Source organism: Erinaceus europaeus, unplaced genomic scaffold (assembly GCF_950295315.1).
Source record: "Erinaceus europaeus unplaced genomic scaffold, mEriEur2.1 scaffold_578, whole genome shotgun sequence".
NCBI lineage: Eukaryota > Metazoa > Chordata > Mammalia > Eulipotyphla > Erinaceidae > Erinaceus > Erinaceus europaeus.
The window spans coordinates 1,380-20,987 of NW_026647974.1; the positions used below are offsets into that span (position 1 = coordinate 1,380).

General features: G+C 48.3%; 1 protein-coding gene across 2 annotated transcripts; it reads left to right on the top strand.

The window, feature by feature from the left end:
- Positions 1–806: 806 nt before the first annotated feature.
- Positions 807–19,220, top strand: LOC132532420 (histone-lysine N-methyltransferase EHMT1). Of its 2 annotated transcripts, XM_060184576.1 has the most exons (11): positions 807–955; positions 2,026–2,130; positions 8,066–8,220; positions 9,495–9,662; positions 10,365–10,509; positions 11,106–11,183; positions 11,642–11,757; positions 12,645–12,731; positions 12,988–13,066; positions 17,633–17,808; positions 17,981–19,220. In XM_060184576.1, exons 1-11 carry the CDS (start codon positions 938–940, stop codon positions 18,156–18,158), a joined length of 1,305 nt encoding a protein of 434 aa, XP_060040559.1. In that variant the 5' UTR covers positions 807–937; the 3' UTR covers positions 18,159–19,220. The 2 variants fall into 2 exon arrangements, with proteins under 2 accessions (XP_060040559.1, XP_060040560.1); XM_060184577.1 differs by lacking the exon at positions 12,645–12,731.
- The last annotated feature ends 388 nt before the right edge of the window (positions 19,221–19,608 follow it).

The window sequence follows — 19,608 nt, forward strand, 5'->3', positions numbered from 1 at the left end:
CACTAACCCTGATGGCAAAAACCTCAGTAAAAATGTGAGATCTGAGACTAGAAATTAGAGAAGGAAAGGAAAGGAGGAAGCATAGACAGTACATACACATGAGTGGAGGCTAATCAGAGCACCCTTATAAGGAGAGTGCAGCGCTGTGTCTACTGGTTCTCAGGGAGCATGTAGACAGCACCTGTTATGACCTCAGTGCTGGCTCGGCTGTGCACGCTGTGCGTAGACACCCCAGCTCGGTCCTGGAGCTTCCTGGTGTGACCTGGCCTCTGCGTTGGGTGTTTTTTGTTTGTTTTGAGATCATTCCATTAATGTGTTTTATTTAGCGTCTGTGAGGAACCAGCTGAAAGCTGCCAGGTAGAATGGACACATTCAGCAAGAGAGCCAGGTCCAGCAGTCAGGCTGTTGCAGGGCAGACCTGCTCCCCTCAGTCCATAAGCTCCAGCACCATAGCAGTGACTTACTAAGCAGGAAGGTCCTCCCTCCCTGGCCTTCTGCCATCTTTTTCTGTGATTCCTCTGGGATATGAGCAGCTTCTACTGGTCACCAGTACTGTTTGGTGACCAGTAGCCCCCAGGGTCCAGAGAACGGTTGTGTCCTTTTTTCCTGTGCAGAGCCTGGGAGAGACTAAGGCATCCTGTCTGACAGCTCACCAGGTAATGCCCTGCTGCAGGTGTCAGGCATGTGGGGCTGGAGCTCGAGCTTGGTGGACAAGAGCTTTGCTACTGGCTGCAGCCTCAGAAACAACAGCTGTATACCTATTGCGGCTCAGCATCCTCTAGGGGACGCTGACTCAGCTTGGCCCCAGGCTAATCACACAGAACCTCTTACCTGACTGGCATTTGTGTTGCAGGATGCAGAAGGCTCCACTTGTTTGCATCTGGCTGCCAAGAAGGGGCACTATGATGTGGTTCAGTATCTGCTTTCAAATGGACAGATGGACGTCAACTGCCAGGTAAAGCCATGCTCTGCGTTCTGACACTGCACAAAGGCATGACTCGCCTTCATGTAGAAGCCACCAGCCTAAAGCCTCAGAAGGCCTAATCCTGCCTCTCTCTTATTCTCTCTAGCCCTGGCCTCCCTACCTGCTTGCCCAACCCTCCAATTCAGGTCAGCCAGCTCATGGCTGCTCTGCAGGCATTTCCTGTCCTGTCCCCCACTTTACCTCCAGTCTTTCTCCTAGCTCTGCCCTTTGTCTCATATTCCACTTCTTTACCTATGTGTTTGCTGAGTTCCTCCTGAAGTGTGAATGAGGACACCCCCTGGGAGCCTCCAACTTGCCAGGACATCTTTCCATTCACTGTCCTCTCACCCTTGGGGTCCCTGTCTCCACTGGGTTGATCAGACTAACCCCTACCTAACTGGGTTGACTGTGTCTATTTTCAGCCCAGTCATCTCTAGGCAGCCCACCTTCCTTTTGGACCATCGTGACTCTGAACTCTTCATTGTCTCTTCTCTAAAGGGGTTCAAATGCTGGACCCCTTCCTTTCACATCCACATTTATGGGCCTTGGATTGTTCCTATCATATTCCCATCCAACTCAGGAGCTCTCCTTAGTCACAAGGAAGGCCACCAGCCTTCAGAAGGTTTATGGGGTGAATGAGTAGTTAAGCCCTTGTCAACAGACTAAAGAATTAGTAACCTGACACTAGTTCCCTAAAAAGTGACCGACCTCTTTCCTGTGTCAGGTTGGTGGGGTGGGTAAAACAAGGTCTGCCCATCTAGTTTCCTTCTTGCATTGTGCTGAGTGTCTGTATCTCTCTGACCAGAGATGAGCTGATCTCATCCCTGCAGTGGCCCCAGTGGCTAGCCCACTGTCTCTGCATTTGTTTCCTGTGCATAGGTATGTGGGATCAGCCCACTGGCTAAAAGGGCGGTGGCCTTTCCTGTGCACACCAAGTTAGCTAAAGCGGTGCTCTGGACCTCAGTTTCCTTGTTGGCAGGATGTGGCATCGGGCCCACATCACAAGTCACCTGCATTTTGCCTTCATACTATTGCCCTTTGGGCTTTTCTTTTGAATCTAGGATGATGGTGGCTGGACGCCCATGATTTGGGCCACCGAATACAAGCATGTGGATCTCGTGAAGCTGCTGCTCTCTAAGGGGTCTGACATCAACATCCGGGACAATGTGAGTCCAACCCATCCTGCTCTCTGGCAATAAATCTCCAAACCCCACATTCTGGAGGAGAGGGGCCAGGCTGTTTCACCGTCATTCACCATCAGCCGATGCTGGTGTGAATGAGGACCAGAAGCCTCTGCTCTGAGTGGGGCCTGCTTCTTAGAGGCCCATCCAGGGTGTGATGACACCCCAATTCTGTGCCCATGCTTAGGCCTAGAACCCACACCCTGCCCCCACCCCACCAGTACCCCCAGGTATGGCAGTGGTCTGACTGCCACATTGCTATCTGGGCAAAAAACAGAAAGAGAATGGTGTGCCATGACATGGTTTTCTGGACTTTGATTTCAGATAATGATTACAGAAAGATTTGTTTGCACAGTCCTATTGCTCTGGGGACTCTTTACTTTTTTCTTTCAGTTAGAGATAGGAATGGGGTGAGACAAACAGAAAAGGACACACCACAGTACAACCCTACTGCTCATGACAGTTCTCCCATGCTAGGCCTTGAACCCAAGACCTTGTGCATGGTATAATGTGCACTCTGTCGGGTGAGCTATCTTATGGCCTGATGGCAAGGCTTATAAGACAGATGTTTTGGTTAGAGGACTCAGCACCTCCTCTGGGAACAATATCTCAGCCTGTCTCAGTTGTCAACTAGTTGATTTAAGGTGACAACAGTTATTTAAAAAAAAATCTGATTAGCCTTTTTATACATTTATTTTTTATTGCCACCAGGGCTATCACTGGGGCTCAGTGCCAGCACTACAAATCCACTGCTTCCGGGGCCTTTTTTTTTTTTTTTCCTTAATTTTTTTGGTAGGATAGAGAGAGGTAGACAGGGAGAGGTAAAGAGAGACACCTGCAGTTCTGCTCTATCCCTGAATTTGAGACTTCCCAGACAGAGGAACATAACTCCTAGAAGAGAAAGACAGTGTGGTTTGAAGAACTGTCTTACCTTCTTGTAATCATCAAAAGCCTTAAATGGAAAACTGGCCACAAACTCACCAGATTGTTCACAAAATAAGGAAACAAGCTTGTGCTAATGGTGGTTTCCAAAAGAACCCATTAAGTACTGTGCACATAGATGTCTGAGGGAGTAAAATGCCCTCGGTCCTCATTTCTGACTCCAGAGAGGGGGTATGGGTCAGAGAGACAAACCTCCATGGACAAACAAGGATGCATGGGGTCTGGAGGTGGACCCACCCATCATAGTGGCTGAGTGAGCTGCGTGTGGGGCCTCTGGATACTTCTGCAGGTTCTATTGGAGCCATCTTGTTGTCCAGGCAAGGACACCTCTGTGAGAGGAGCTGGGAACTGGGGAGCAGCGGGTACCGGTATATGGGTGGGGCTCCATTGAGTCCAGCCTGGCTGAGGCACAAGCACTGTGCCTCTGAAGCAGGTGTGTCCGTAAGTGGCAAATGCTTGGTGATGTCTTTACCTTTATTTCTCTGTATAATGTGTCTATTTTTTTCACTGCTTTTAAATATTCTTCTATACCACTAGATTTTCAAATTTTGATTTTGATGCCTTCATGTTATTTTCACGTTGCAAGTACTCAGACATGTGCTTAAGATCATTGAGGTTAATGCATCTTTGAGGTTAGGATTTTGTCACATTTGGAAATGTTCTCATCTTTTCAGCCTATATTTGTACTGCCACCCTCTCCATGTATCCTAGGCAATGGGAAACTGGTCAGTAGTCTCAGCTCACCCATATACTTCATTTATCTGAGCTTGCTTTTGCCCTCCAGGTCTGTTTCCTCACCTCCTCCCTGAGTTCTCTTGAGCTTGGTTGTTGGTTGTGGGAACAGGGCCTCACATAAGCACCAGTTCACCATTCGGGGTCACTTTTGAATTCAGATAGAGACAGAATAATGGGTGAGAGATCTTAGCACCAGAGCCTCCTGTAAACCTGGGTCTGGTACATGGTGTTGCAGGCACCCTACCTGGTGAGCACTACCCCCCCAACCCTCAGTTCCCAGTCTTGAAAACCATTATTTCACACTTTATTTTTTTATTGAGGGGTACAGTTCCATACAGTTTCTACCACCAGAGTTCCATATCCCATTGCCTCCACTGGGAGCTTTCCTCTTCTTTATCTCTCTGGGAGTGTGGGCCAGAGATCTTTATGGGGTGCAGAAGGTGGGAGGTCTGGCTTCTGTAATTGCTTCCCCACTGGACATGGGTGTTGGCAGGTCTATCCATACTCCCAGCCTGTTTCTTTCTTTTTTTTTTTTTTAATTGTTATCTTTTTAAAAAATGTTTATTTATCCCCTCTTGTTGCCCTTGTTGTTTTATTGTTGTCATTATTGTTGTTGTTATTGGTGTCATTGTTGTTGGACAGGACAGTGAGAAATGGAGAGAGGGGGAGAGAAAGATAGACACCTGCAGACCTGCTTCACCACTTGTAAAGCAACTCCCCTGCAGGTGGGGAGCTGGGGGCTCGAACCGGGATCTTTACTCTGGTCCTTGCACTTTGCGCCATCTGCGCTTAACACGCTGCACTACCGCTCAACTCCCTTTCCAGCCTGTTTCTATCCTTCCCTAGTGGGACAGGACTCTGGAGAGGTGGGGGTTCCAGGACATAGTGGTGAGGTCGTCTGCCCAGGAAAGTCAGGTTGGCATCATGGTAGCATCTGTAACTTGGTGGCCAAAAAGCATTAAGATAAAAAGCAAAACAAATTTTTTAATAATCAGGAACCTAAAGGTAAGCAGATAAGTAAATAGATAACCTAAAGGTAAAGCAGATAAGATTTGTGGTCTCCATTTTGAAAAGAACTTGAAAGTCTATTTTAGGTACCAGGGTTATTGATGGGACTCTGTGTCAGGACTACAAATCCACCTCTCCTGGTGGCCATTTTTTCTCCTCCCTTCCTTTCTATTTTATTTAATAGAACAGAGAGAAGTTGAGAGGAGAGAAAGATAAACACGTACAAACCTGCCTCACTGCTCATGAAGCAACCCCCCTTGAAGGTGAGGAGCACTTAGCATGGTTGCGAGCACTTAGTCAAGTGCACCACTATCCGATGACCCCAACTCACACACACACACAAACACACACTTTTGCAGTTCTATTTCCCTCTTTTGGCTCTTCAGGCAGGAGGCTAAATCTGGTTTGCTCTTTCTTGCCCCATCTGTGCTGGGAGCTTAGCATCTTGGTCATTTCAGACATGACGGCGCCTGAGTGTGTGGGCAGGTGGCCTCAGGCTGGAGGCTGCACAGTCATGAGAACGGGAGCTTGGTTGGACCAGCGAATTCTCAAAGATGCAGTTCTGCTTATGAAATTTTTAATTTATTTGATGAAAGAAAAGAAACCCCTAAGGAACCATATTTTACTCAGCAACTTGAGAACATAAGGGCAAGGGAAACCAGAGGGTGGCCAGGCTCAGGGAACTAGGTTCCTTCCAGACTTTGAGTAAAGCTATTGTTGCAGAAAGAGGCAGCAGAGGCTGGATGATGTGATGTATGGGTCCTCTTGCCTCATCTTGCTCTGTTTCCTAAAGTTCTTAGAGCTGCCAGCATACTTGCTGTGGAGTTGGGATGGGTGTGGATTATTCCTGAGCACAGGCCTTCTAGAGGGGACCCTGACCAGGATCCTGAGATGTACCCCCAAGGAATGTGTTGATGCTCCATATCCCTCCATGGGTGGGGCGGAGCCACAGTGTATAGTGTCATGGAAACCAGTATATCAGGCCCACAGAGCTACTTTGAGGCAGGGCACCAAGTGGGCTCTGCCCAGTAGCATATGCACTATCAGCCTGTGAAGGGGGGGTGGGGGGGGGCGCAGCTGTCCCTTACACTACCAGAGCCTTGATGGACCCTTCAGGGCCAGTGAACCACTCATTTCTCATCCTGCCTCTAATAAAATACATAGTGTGTGAGCTCCTGGATGCTCGGTAATCAGAGCAGAAGCTGCCTCTCCTGAATGGTCAAGACAGGCTCTGGGTGCACAGTACTGCACACCCAGGGACAGACCGGGGGGAAAAGGGCAAGCAGTTGTTGGGCGTGGATCCTCCTTGCTCCTATGACTGCTTGGAGTCTGGGTGTAATCAGCTAAACTCTGCTATCCTGGTTTTTACTGGTTTCCTGATGATAAGATTAATCGTTATGTTAATATTTGCTGTTTGTCTTTGGTGTCAGTTTTTAATATCCCTAAACATTAATTATTTTTTAGCTTTTGCTATCAGGTTTATTTCTGGGGTTTGGTAGAGCTGACACTGAATCCACTACTTCCAGCAGTTTTTTTTTTTTTTTTTTTTTTTTTGTCTTCAGGGTTATCACTGGGGCTCGGTGCCTGCGCTATGAATCCACTGCTCCTGGAGGCTTTTGTTGCCTTTGTTGTTGTTGTTGTTATTATTGCTGTTGTTGTTGGATAGGCCAGAGAGAAATGGAGAGAGGAGAGAAAGACAGGGGGAGAGAAAGATAGACACCTGCAGACCTGCTTTACCACTTGTGAAGCGACTCCCCTGCAAGTGGGGAGCCCGGGCCTCGAACCGGGATCCTTAAGCCAGTCCTTGTGCTTAACGCCATGTGCACTTAACCTGCTGTACTACCGCCCAACCCCCTCCTTCCTATTTTTTATTTGATTGGACAGACAAAATTTGAGAGGTGAAGAGGAGGGAGAGGGAGAGATACCTACAGACCTACTTCATCACTTGTTAAGCTTTCCCCCCTGCAGGTGGGAGCAAAGGCTCAAACTCAGGTCCTTCCACATGGTAATGTGTGTGCTTAAACCAGGTATGCCACAATTTGGCCCCCAACATTAATTTTCTTAAGAGTTGTGTTCTGTGCTGATGTCTAGGTCTTTGGTAGTTGGCCTTTGTTCACCCACATTGGTAATACTCGTGTCCTTTCTGCCTTATCTTTTCTTCTATGTTTGTTCTTTTGTTGCTGCTGTTTGAGTTCCCATTTATATTTTACCTCAGGTTACCTCTTATGGAGTTAGAGTTCCTTTACTTCTTTTCCTAGGATTCCTTATAGTAAGTTCTTGCAAGGCAGGGTTGGTGGTAGGTGGAACTTGAGAGACAGAATTAGAAAGGGAGAACACAGAATGAAACTTGGACTGAGTGATGGGGGTGTACTGCACCAAAGCAAGGGACTCTGGGGAGGGAAGGGAATAGGGGGCCTAGGGCACAGGTAGACAGCATAATGATTGTGCAGAAGAGTCTCTCATGCCTGAGGCTCCAAAGTCCCAGGTTCAATCCCCACACCACCATAAGCCAGAGCTGATCAGTGCTCTGCTGTGGAGGGAGTATGTGGCAGCTGCCTGCTACACAAAACTGAGAAACCATACACATCTATAAACAAAGGAGCTGCAACTCATTATCCCCCTAGTTAAAATAACTTGTAAAAAGAACTGTGGTCTGATGAAATAATTATAAATCAGATTTTTTTTTTTTTTTTTTTTTTTTGCTTTTATGAGAGGCAAAGCAACACTCAGCACTGACTTACATTGGTGCTGGAGACTGACCCTAGGTCCTCGGTGTGCAAGCCCTGTACATACTGAGATATCTCCCCAGTCCTATAAATAATACTTTATGGCAAATATTTTTCATTTTTTCATTGATTATTTTATTTTGCAGGGTCTTATGACTTTAATCAGGTTTGTACTTTTTCAGAACTGATAGTGCTCATCCAAAGTATACATAATTTTCCTAAGGAACAAGTAGAAGAAGTGTACCTTCCTGTTTTGTTAATGTGTTTAAGGTGATCCCCTCCCCCCATTTTAAAACATACAGTACAGGAGAGACAGCATAATGGTTGCAAAGAGACATTCATACCTGAGGTTCCAAAATCCCAGGTTCAATTCTCCTGAACCACCATAAGCCAGCTCTGAGCAGTGAGTGCTCTGGTTCAGTCAGTCAATCGTACTGTGCCTTTCTAATGAAGACGAAGCCAAGTAAACAGAACACCCAGGTAGCCCTTACACCTGCCTGTGTCTGCAGGAGGAGAACATCTGCCTGCACTGGGCAGCCTTCTCGGGCTGTGTGGACATCGCAGAGATACTGCTGGCTGCCAGGTGTGACCTCCATGCCGTAAACATCCATGGAGACTCGCCTCTACACATCGCTGCCCGGGAGGACCGCTATGCCTGTGTCGTGTGAGTTCCACAGGGCTCCTGTGGGGCTGGGCTGCTGCCGCTGCTCTAGAAAAACAAGCCCTTTCCATTTCATAGCTGGGCCCTTTGTGGTCAGGTCTGGTTTAGGATGGGGCACTATGGAAAATTCCTCAGTATTTTGGTGGAGCCTGGCTAGCCCTCACCCCTCCTGTAGTGGGAGCTGGGGGAGTCCATGGGCAGCTCTGCAAGAGGGCTTGAGGTGCCAACACTAGGAGATACCTCCTCCCTCGGTCCCTCCCTTCTGCCTGGGTACTGTCCAGTCCTGGGAATCAGCTGTGCTTTTCTTCTGGTAAAGCAAAGCCATGCCGTCCCTATTGTAATCAGCAAGGGACAAGGCTTAGCTCTGCTCAGTCTGCAAACTGAGTGCTGCCCCCGCCCCCAGATGAGGCCATGCAGACAGTGTTTATGTCCTGTGCCCATTCAGAGTTGGAGCACAGCCACGTTTAGCTGAGTGTGTGGTCCTGGCATGCGGCAGCTGAGCCGAGCCAGGCCAGGCTAGCAAGAGCTCTCAGAGGTGGGACTGACGACCCACCCCTGCACCAACTCTGCACAGCCAGATAGAGTTGAGCTCCGTCATCACTGTCCTTCTCATCCTTGAGTGTGTGTTTGAATGGTAAATCCAAGAAAAGCCAAATACCATTCCTAGCTCTTTTTTAAAAAAAAATATTTATTTATTCCCTTTTGTTTCCCTTGTTGTTTTACTGTTGTAGTTATTGTTGTTATAATTAATGCCGTTGTTGGATAAGACAGAGAGGAATGGAGAGGGGATGGGAAGACAGAGGGGGAGAGAAAGACAGACCTGCTTCACCACTTGTGAAGCAACTCCCCATGGGGATGGGAAGACAGAGGGGGAGAGAAAGACAGACCTGCTTCACCACTTGTGAAGCAACTCCCCTGCAGATGGGGAGCCAGGGACTTGAACCGGGATCCTTCAGTTGGTCCTTGTGCTTTGCACCATCTGCGCTTAACCCACTGTGCTACTGCCTGACTCCCCCATTCCTAACTCTTTACCCTTCAAGAAAACCAAGATGCCTTATGACAGTAAATGTGGGAGAGAAATAATGAAATATATTCTTGGGTGAGTTAAAACCAGTCTTTTCAGAAGCACTGGTCAACAAGCTTATTGATTTCAAAATGTGTGTTGTCTGTATTTTTCACTAGTCATAGTAATTCATGAATCTTATCTGTATTTTTAGTCAGGATTACCTTTTCAATTAAGGTCTGACCATTTTGTTGGCTTGCATTTTTCCTTTCAGCCTCTTTCTTTCTCGGGATTCAGATGTCACCTTGAAGAACAAGGAAGGCGAGACACCCCTGCAGTGCGCAAGTCTCAACTCCCAGGTGTGGAACGCGCTGCAGATGAGCAAGGCGCTGCGGGACTCAGCCCCAGATAGGCCTGCTCCACAGGAGAAGACAATGAGCAGGTGAGCACACATGTCACCATGCACAGGGACCCAGGTTCACCCCTCCCCTCCACCCCCCTCTCCTTACCTGCAGAAGGACAATTTACCAGCAGTGAAGCAGGTCTGCAGCACTCTCTCTCTCTCCCTCCCCCCTCCCTCCCTCCCTATTATCTCCTCCCCTCTCAATTTCTTTTTTCTTTTTTTTAAAATTTTTTATATTTATTTATTTATTTTCCCTTTTGTTGCCCTTGTTGTTTTCCATTGTTGTGGTAGTTATTGTTGTTATTGATATCGTCGTTGTTAGATAGGACAGAGAAAATGGAGATGGGGAAGACAGAGGAGGAGAAAAAGATAGACACCAACAGACCTGCTTCACTGCCTGTGAAACAACCCCTCCTGCAGGTGGGGAGCCGGGGGCTCGAACCGGGATCCTTATACCAGTCCTTTGACTTCACGCCACATGCGCTTAACCTGCTGCGCTACCGCCTGACTCCCTCCTCTCAATTTCTATCTGTCCCATCAAATCCAGTGGGGGCGGGGGGGGGGCGCAAAGGAAAAATTGGTAGCACCGAGCCCCAGAGATAACCTTGGTAGCAATAAAAAAAAGTTTGCAGCAAAAGCTCCTCTCAACTGACACATGAAGGCCTGTCTGTGGCCAGAGGGTTAGGCAGTTGTCATGCATGAGTTCCCATGGGGACAGCCACTCACCACCTTTCCATGCAGAGACATCGCCCGGGGCTATGAACGCATCCCCATCCCTTGCGTCAATGCCGTGGACAGTGAGCCATGTCCCAGCAACTACAAATATGTGTCCCAGAACTGTGTCACATCCCCTATGAACATTGACAGAAACATCACTCACCTGCAGGTCAGTGAGCGGTAAGGGGCTCTTTGAGACCCTGGGCCAGGGGTGGGGGGTGGGTGGGATGTATTCCTCAGGTGGTGCTTCCTTCTAGAGAGTGGGGGCAAAGAACATCCTCTCAGAAGATGAACCCGGCTGCATCCTGATTTGGGTCCCAGCCCCTGAGCAATGCCGCATATCCCCATGAGGAGCACTTCTTAGGACCCATGATAGAGGGGAGTTCACATGGGGGTGGTAGGTGAGGGTCCCCCTAGCCTCAAACTTGAGCCTGCAGCCTGCTGACTTCCCCCTTTTGCTGAAATCGGCTACGTGCCTTTCCTGGATCTCTAGACTAAACTGCAGCATCCTGTGTTGTGCCCTGTGGAGAGTCTGGCCATTTGGGGGCTCTGCCCTTTCCTGCCTACTCACTCCAAGCCTACCCCATGATCTCTGTATCGTTAGGCGTTCTGGGATCCTAAGCAGCTGCCCATCTAGTCAGTGTCAGCAAGCCTTTTAGAACACATGTTGTATTAAGATCTGGGTTTGAGGATTCATAACATAGTTATGAGTGTGAAGAAGGGGCATCTGTGTTTGCTCTGACATTGCTCTCCTCCCTGCCCCAGTACTGCGTGTGTGTGGATGACTGTTCTTCCAGCAACTGCATGTGCGGCCAGCTCAGCATGCGCTGCTGGTATGACAAGGTGAGACTTGCCTGTGGTAGGTGCACATGGGGTGGGGAGGCCACCCCAACTCGGGACCATGGCCACCAGCTCTAGGAAGGAGTTTAGTGAGCTGGAGGTGTAGACCAGTCACAGGAGGAACAGGAGCAGGTATGTAATAGGGACTTCAACCTATCTGGGCCAAACTGGGCTTTGGAGTGGCCATGGGGTGCTGACCAGAAGGACAGAGGCAGTACTTCAGAGGCTAGGTGGCCAGGGAGCTTGGGCTGCTTGTGGAAACTAAGGAGGACTGGTAGTTTCCCCAAATCTGTGGATTTGAAGACTTCCTGTTCAGTGTTTGGACACATTTGTTACCTAGGTGTCAAAGCTTGCCAGGAAGCCATCATTTTCATGCATATTTTTGGCCATGTGAATTCGGGGTGTGGGTTTATTTAGCAGGGAGGAGGAATGCAGGGCCCTGAGTGCATGTCTGTCCCCAGGATGGCCGGCTCCTGCCCGAGTTCAACATGGCTGAGCCACCGCTGCTGTTCGAGTGCAACCACGCCTGCTCCTGCTGGAGAAACTGTCGCAACCGCGTTGTGCAGAACGGACTCAGGTGAGGCCACTGCACAGCGCAGCATGTGTGAAGACACACATTTGTGTGTCACTCTGAATGAAGCTTTACTCAAGCCCTTGGTTCTCTGGCACCATTGTGGTGCTTCTGTGTGAAGAGCCCAATGGCTTAGGCTGGGAACGGAGCTGGAGCCACCACCTGTGCAGGCCCATGAGCTCAAACAGCATAGAATTGGTGCGGCTTTACCTCCTTTCCATACTGCTCCACCACTGTGGGCTATTGTAAGTCTATTAAATACTCAAATCACTTCCCAGCCTTCTGTATTTCCCAAGTTTCAGTCACAGTGAGAGTGTGTTGCTCTCCTGGTATAGAATCTTTCCAGATGCATGGACTCCTTGTTGCTAAGTTTCTCAGGTTCCTCCTTTAGCAAGGCTTAGGCAGCACCTCAGCTGCCCAGGGCTGGCCCCTAGTGCTGGTCACAAACCTCCCTATGTGTCTGAAGATTCTGTCTGGAGGTCCCTCTGAGTCATTCAGCTGTGCACTGCTTTTCCTAGACCTATGGGGGTTTTTAAGCCAAGTAATTTTGGAGTATGTGGTGAGCCTACCCCTTCTGCCCTTGCTCCAAAGCCCTTTGGACAGATGTCCACCTCCTCTATGGGCCACTGGACACACAGGCAGATGGGGCTTGGCAGAGTCCCTCACTTTGCCTCATGGGAAGCCCCTCATCACAGCCCTATGCTACTCGTCTGCTGTCTCTTAGCTCCCTATGTGAACATAGTAGCACCTATGGGTTTACTGTGAACCTCACTCAAACTGCTTCTCTGTTGGAGAAGTCATAATGCATGTACAGATCCAAGAGTGTTTTCTGTCTGATCTGCTTCCTCCCTCCTGTCTCAGGACATAGTTGTGAGTGGTTGACTCTTTTCCAGAGCCCGACTGCAGCTCTACCGGACACAGAACATGGGCTGGGGTGTTCGATCCCTGCAAGATATTCCACTGGGCACCTTTGTCTGCGAGTAAGTGAAGGCCAGGCCACATAGTGTGGACTGAGGCTCAGGAGAGCATGTCTGCCCACAGGGAGCCCCCATCCCACCAACTCTTACTGTTAAGGTTTTGTCCTCTTGTGACTATCAGGTGAGGATTATTCCAGGCCCAGGTCTGTCCTAGCTTGCACATACAGGCAACTTCTCCAGAACATGTGGCCACAGTTGCATGGGGCTTGGTGCTGGATTTTTTGTGGTAACTGTTTATCCTGCCCCACTCACCCCACAGGTATGTTGGGGAGCTCATCTCTGACTCAGAGGCTGACGTCCGGGAGGAAGATTCTTACCTCTTTGATCTTGACAACAAGGTAAGGTGTAGGCCCACAGGCTTCTCCATTGTCTCTGGCCCACATCCTCTCTGGCCACGGCTTGGAGCAGCTGTTCTGGGGTCCTGACTTCAGAAGACACTGAACCCCTGGGCATCTGCAGTCTTTTTTTTTTTTTTTTCTGTTATTGTTGCTTTAACTTTTTTTTTTTTTAAGGAATTTTTTAAAGCATTTTATTCATTTATTTGTTTTCCTTTTTGTTGCCCTTGTTGTATTTATCATTGTGGTCATTATTATTGTTGTTATTGATGTCATTGCTGGATAGGACAGAGAGAAATTGAGAGAGGAGGGGAAGACAGAGAGAAAGATAGATACCTGAGACCTGCTTCACCGCTTGTGAAGCGACCCTTCTGCAGGTGGGGAGCAAGATTTATTTACTTATGTTATAGAAGAGACATACACACACCAGAGCACCACTCTGGTGGGACCAGTAGTTGAACCCAGGTCTCTCTCATGTACAAGGCCTGTTCTCTACCTACTAAGTGACTTACTTGCTTCCTCATAATGTCGTGTGTGTGTGTGTGTGTGTGTGTGTGTGTGTGTGTGTGTGTGTGTGTGAGAGAGAGAGAGAGAGAGAGAGAGAGAGAGAGTGTGTTAATGATGGTTTGCAATATCACAGGATTGCACACTGCACCCACCACCACAGTTCTGTGCCTGCCCACCCTACCCTCCACTGTTTCCCTTCCCTCCCAAAGCATATCTACCATAGTTTTCACAATGTATTAACAACAGTTTGAAACATGTTTTAAACAAGTTCGTGTTTCAATTTTTTTTAATATTTTATTTAAATTATTTATTCCCTTTTGTTGCCCTTGTTGTTTTATTGTTGTAGTTATTATTGTTGTTGTCGTCGTTGTTGGATAGGACAGAGAGAAATGGAGAGAGGAGGAGAGAAAGATAGACACCTGCAGACCTGCTTCACCGCCTGTGAAGTGACTCCCTGCAGGTGGGGAGCCGGGTTCGAACCGGGATCCTTATGCCGGTCCTTGTGCTTTGCGCCACCTGCACTTAACCCGCTGCGCTACAGCCTGACTCCCCGTGTTTCAATTTTTTATATTGCCTATATTTCCAGTCATCCAGCAGTCGTCTTTCAAAGAAATGTAGGTAATTTGGTAACAGATATAAACTATAGCAACAAGAGCACTTGAACACAGACACCAAGATAAAGAATTTTTTACCTATATATGATAAGGATGAGAAAAACAAAAATATATATATATAAGAAAGATTTAAAAGTAACATTGTTTAACAAGATAGGATTTGTGTAAAAGTGTTATTGATGTAGCTTATATACATAATATATATAAATACATCTAAGAGTCTTTCTTGAACTGTTCTTGTCTCACCATTCTTTGCTTGAACTTCCTCTGTCCGTTTCTTCCTCTCCTCTCACACTTTAAATTGGTTTCATATGTCTATGGCTTGTGTTTCTGGGTCTGTTCTACAGTGTATCACTGTGTGTTAAATGTTCCCTGTTCCTTTTTCTGTAGCACTACTTTCAGTAACTCTTGAAAGGCATAAAGGTGTCTGATAATTGCAGACACCTTTCGTTTTTATATTTCTTGATTGCTCCTTCATATTTGAATGATAGTTTTGCAGGGTAAAGTATGTGTGACTGGCAGTTGTTGTCTTTTAAAGCCTTGAATATACTACTCCATACTCTCCTGGCCTCCATAGTTCCTGCAGAAAAGTCTAATGCATATCTGACTACACTGCCTTTGTAAGTCATTTTCTTCTTTTCCCTGGTAGCCTATAAAATTGTTACTTTTTCCTTGACTTTTGATAATATATTGATGTGTCTTGATCTTGGTATACCTAATTTGAGTAATTTGGGAGTTCTTTCTGCTTCCTAAGCACACACATCCTGACAAAATCCTAGATCTGGAAATTTTTTCTGCTATCATTTCTTTTCTAGATTTGTATCAAGTGCCTGACCATCTTGATTTCCCAGTATTAGGATTTTACTCATCAGTTTTGTTTTCTGTTATAGGTCTGCAGGTGGTGCTGGTTCTGTTTTGTATGTGACTTGTGGGTGTAGGGAAGGAAGTTTTGAAGAAGTGACGTAGTGTTGCAGTGCCTGATGTCCCTTGAGCAGACCCATAGTTGGTCGACTGGGAGGGGGTGATCCCAGATCTCCTCCTTCTCAGACTGTTTCCTGAAAGTAGAAACTCTGCTGTGAGCTCTAAGTCCATTTCCTGACTGCAGGGTAGCCTGACCTTGACCACTAAGGTCTCTTATGGCAGTGGGACACCTTAGAGTTAGGTTGATTTTCCTGCTGCCACAGGGCTACAATGTCCACTTCCCTGAGTTTGACAGTTAGTTCCCTGGGTTTTGCTCAGCGGCCTGTGGCTTCTACAGCTCTAAATAGCAGTCCCAAGTTGCTTTTGTTAAGCCACTTACAGACTGATGAATTCCACATGAGCCCTTTTAATCTGCCGCATATATATGAAGCAGTTGAAAAGTTGGTGTCTACTGGCAATGCAGGGTGTCATCTAATTCCACTGTCCACCAGTGCCTCCCACCAGCAGTTCACACCTACTTTCCTCAATGTGCTTAGGAGTGTCTTGAGGTTTCTATATCAGTTCCTAAACCAGTTGCACATGCTCCTGATTTGTTAAGTGATGTTATTGGGAGAATGTATTGTGTAGGACCTTGGGACCATTTTTTTTTTTTTCTTTTTCTATCAGGGTTTTTGGTGGCGCTTGGTTCCTGCATGATGAATCTAACATTCCTGGCAACTGTTTTTTCCTGTTTCTTAATTTTTTTATTTGACAGGACAGAATTTGAGAGAGGAGAGGGAAAGGGAGATAGAGAGGGCAAAGACATAGAGAGACCCCTGTAGTACTTGCTTCACTCTCATGAAGCTTCCCACCCCCACAGGTGGGAAACAAGGGCTCAAACCCAGGTCCTTGTGCACGGCAATGGGTACACTTAACCCTGTGGGCTGTCTTTTCCCCTATGGTGAGTTCATGGGCACAGTACAGTCACTTCATTCTAGGACTAATTTTCTATTTTTATTTAATTATGTTTTTCTAAAATTATGTAAATATGTACAGGCTTTAAAAGTGAGAGGTGCTTGTGAAGGCTGTAGTCAAAGGAGTCTTGTTTTGGTTCTTGCTCTCAGTCTGCACTGCCTGTCCTCACAGACAGTGTGCATGTTGCTTTTCTGCCTCTTTCTCACACAAACCTACCACGTGTCTCTGCTATCCCCTGCATGGACCATGTGACAGCACAGTTCAAGCTCTTCTGTGGGCAGTGGGGTCCAACCTGACCTGGTCACCACCTAGGCCCACCCTTCCGGGACTCCTTTGAAGAGGAACCATCCCATTCCCCCACCCACCCCCCCACCACCATCATTCCAACTGTTCTGTCTCTCTGCTAAGAATGTGTGTTTTCCACCATTAGAGCCTCTCTTGACCACTGCCAGCCTACTCAAGGTGGGCTCTGTGCTTTTCTCTTTGGAATGTGTGTGTTTTCTAGGCTCTTGTATGTTGAGTTGTTTGGTGTTGTTCATGTTAACTGCATTTTCCCCCTGCTTGTGGTCTTTCTTTGTGGACTGCTTTATTCCTTATGCCCACTTCATACATCCCACCTCATGCTCTCAGTCTGACTGAGCCCTAATCCCTTTTGCCCATGAGGGGCTTCTCTGTGGGCCCTGAGGACCAGCCCCTCAAATGTCCCCCACCTGGTTACCACTTCTTGATTTTCAGCTATGATTTGCTTTCTGTAAGGAGAAACCAGCTCTAGATCCCTGTTCCATTGTGCCCAGGAGCAGAGACCAGAGTGTGGGCTGTGTGTCCATTTGGATTTCTGTTTCTTGGGACACATCCGCAGATGAGGATCCGAAGGCCAGACGCTTTTGGTGTGGTTTAGTGGTGGGCCCAGGGCCTGTTCCAGGACATTGTTTAGCACCTGCCTGCTTACTGCTCTGTCACTGGGCTTTTAGTTTCTCTCTTCTTCGGAGAATGCTTGGGCCTTGAGCTGATACCTATAATGATTGGCCAGGTATCATGGAAAAGCCTCTGGGAACCCTCCTCAGGCTTACATCCAGGGAGCTCTGCTCATTGACTCCGCCTGAGGACAGTTGTCCACTAGCCAGCTGAGCTGGGGTGCTGGGAGCACATCACTCCTTCGGGGCTTTGTGGAATTCAGCACCTCACAGAGTTGGTGGTGAGAGGAGTCTCGTGAGCTTGGGGAGCAGCAGCCTCTCCAGAGAGAGCACCGCCTTTAGAGACTAATTTCCATTCACTCTCCCAGTGCCTAACAGCTCAATGGGCATTGTGGGGGTTGTTTGGGTGCAACCCCAGCCTAGCTGAAGCTCCCCATTTCCCCATGAGACATCCTGTGATGCCCCCAGGATTCTACTCTTTCTAGAAGTATGCGATCTCTCAGCATCTTGGCCCCTGGTCCTGGTTCAGGCCACCTTGGAAGATATGGAGTGGGTGGCAGTGTCCAGCAGCCCTGTGACTGGCTCTACCTACCTCAGGGACCCTTCCTCGGTCACAAGGCTACACCCCCACCTGCGGGTTCTGTGTTCCTCTCCCCTAGGATGGAGAGGTATACTGCATTGACGCACGATTCTACGGCAATGTCAGCCGCTTCATCAACCACCACTGCGAGCCCAACCTTGTGCCTGTGCGCGTATTCATGTCGCACCAGGACCTGCGCTTCCCCAGGATCGCCTTCTTCAGCACCCGCCTCATCGAGGCTGGGGAGCAACTGGGGTAGGTGCTGCTCTCACGGGCCGAGGGTGGAGCTGTCCTCCAGGGAGCACTCATGCTTGTTGTTGGGGTCTTGCCTGTTGAGCCCTAGCCCAGAGCACCCATTAGAGGGCCCTTTCCCCTGGATTCTGAGGCAGGGGGTTCGGCACCCCCTTGAGTGCTGCTCTTCCTGCAGGTTTGACTACGGGGAGCGTTTCTGGGACATCAAAGGCAAGCTGTTCAGCTGCCGCTGTGGCTCCCCCAAGTGCCGCCACTCCAGCACAGCCCTGGCACAGCGGCAGGCCAGCGAGGCCCAGGAGCCCCAGGAGAACGGCCTGCCTGATACCAGCTCCTCCGCTGCAGACCCTCTATGAGGCCCAGTGGCCCTTGGACACCTGCACACTGACGCCTCTCACACACAGTTTGGAGGCGAGAGGAGCACACCCCACAGCTGGGGCTGGCTGGGGCTCTGTGGCCCAAGGGAGCAGCCTGTGGGGAGCACACGCTGAAGAGCACCCTGGCTGGTCTCCACGCCCGCCTCGCTGTGAGTTATGATGGTGGTCTTGTCGTTTTCAAGTTTCTTGTTCCCTGAACTCTGTGCTCCATGATTCCTATTCCACCACCAGGCTCGCTGGCCACATCCCATCGGCCCAGGCCCCTCTATATGGCGTCCTCAAAGCCACCATCACCCGCAGGCTGTGCTCCGTTACTCACACCTGCAGCCTGTGTGGTGGCTGCCAGTCCCAGCGCCACGCAGACTCTGTCTCTGCTGTAGTCTGAGAGCGAGAACATGGGTTTGCTTTTTAAAGAAATCCTATATCTAGTCCTATATATCAGACCTCAATGTCTTTCTTTGCAAGGAAACGGTTTGGTGGGCGTAGGAGGGCCGTGGCCTATGGAGGACCCCACACCAGCCCCGCCAGTGCTGCCGCCACTGGCACCTTGTGTTGATTTTTAAGCCACATGCTCTAATGATGAATGAACTGATTTATTTTCTACCATTATTGAACATTAGGACAAATAAAAAACACAAAACACAGAGAACGGTGCTGATTCTGGTGTGGTTTCTACTCACCATGTGAAAAATAAACTTATCAACTGTACAAAGAGAACAAAATGATTTTAGAATAAAATGCAGGAAAACAAAACTTTTTTAAACTGTTAGTCTTGTAGTGTGAATAAATTTGCCATCACCTTTTGTGTGGTGGCCTGCCAGGTCATATACTTTTTTTTGACATATACTTTTTTAAATACTGTAATTAGTGCAGTGACCGTGGGGTTTTTTTGTGCGACTCTTCTAAAACATTCATGATGCAGTCATGTTTATTTTTTTCTGTTAAAATGTTTTTGACAGTTTTGAGAACAGTCTTTTGGCTCAGACCATTTCTTGTTCTGTTTTAAATGAAATCAATAAAAAAAAAAGTACTTTAAATGAGGTTTTTATTATGATATCATGTTTCAGCTGGTTTCTGTGAAACATCCGTTCTTGCTGTGGGCTGGTGCATGCCTGGCCCAGGGCAGTGGGCCAAGCCCATCCTGTGCAAACTGGAATTTTATCTGCAAAGGCACCCACACCCTTCCAAGTGTGTGTTTCTCCACCCGGGCATCAGTGTGCATGCACATGTTGGGCCCAGCTCCACTCTGTGAGCTGCTGAGGCAATGTCAGGTGAGTTCCCACAAGCCCAGCTCAGTCTGCCTTGGAAGGTGGTGAGACCAGAGGTGGCAGAGTTGGACTCCTTGTGGCTTCTGTCCCTGCTGAGGAGTCGAATGCCATCAGTGCCTCCTCCCCTCTCCCCTTCTCTGCAGAGTTCAGGTCTTCTCAGC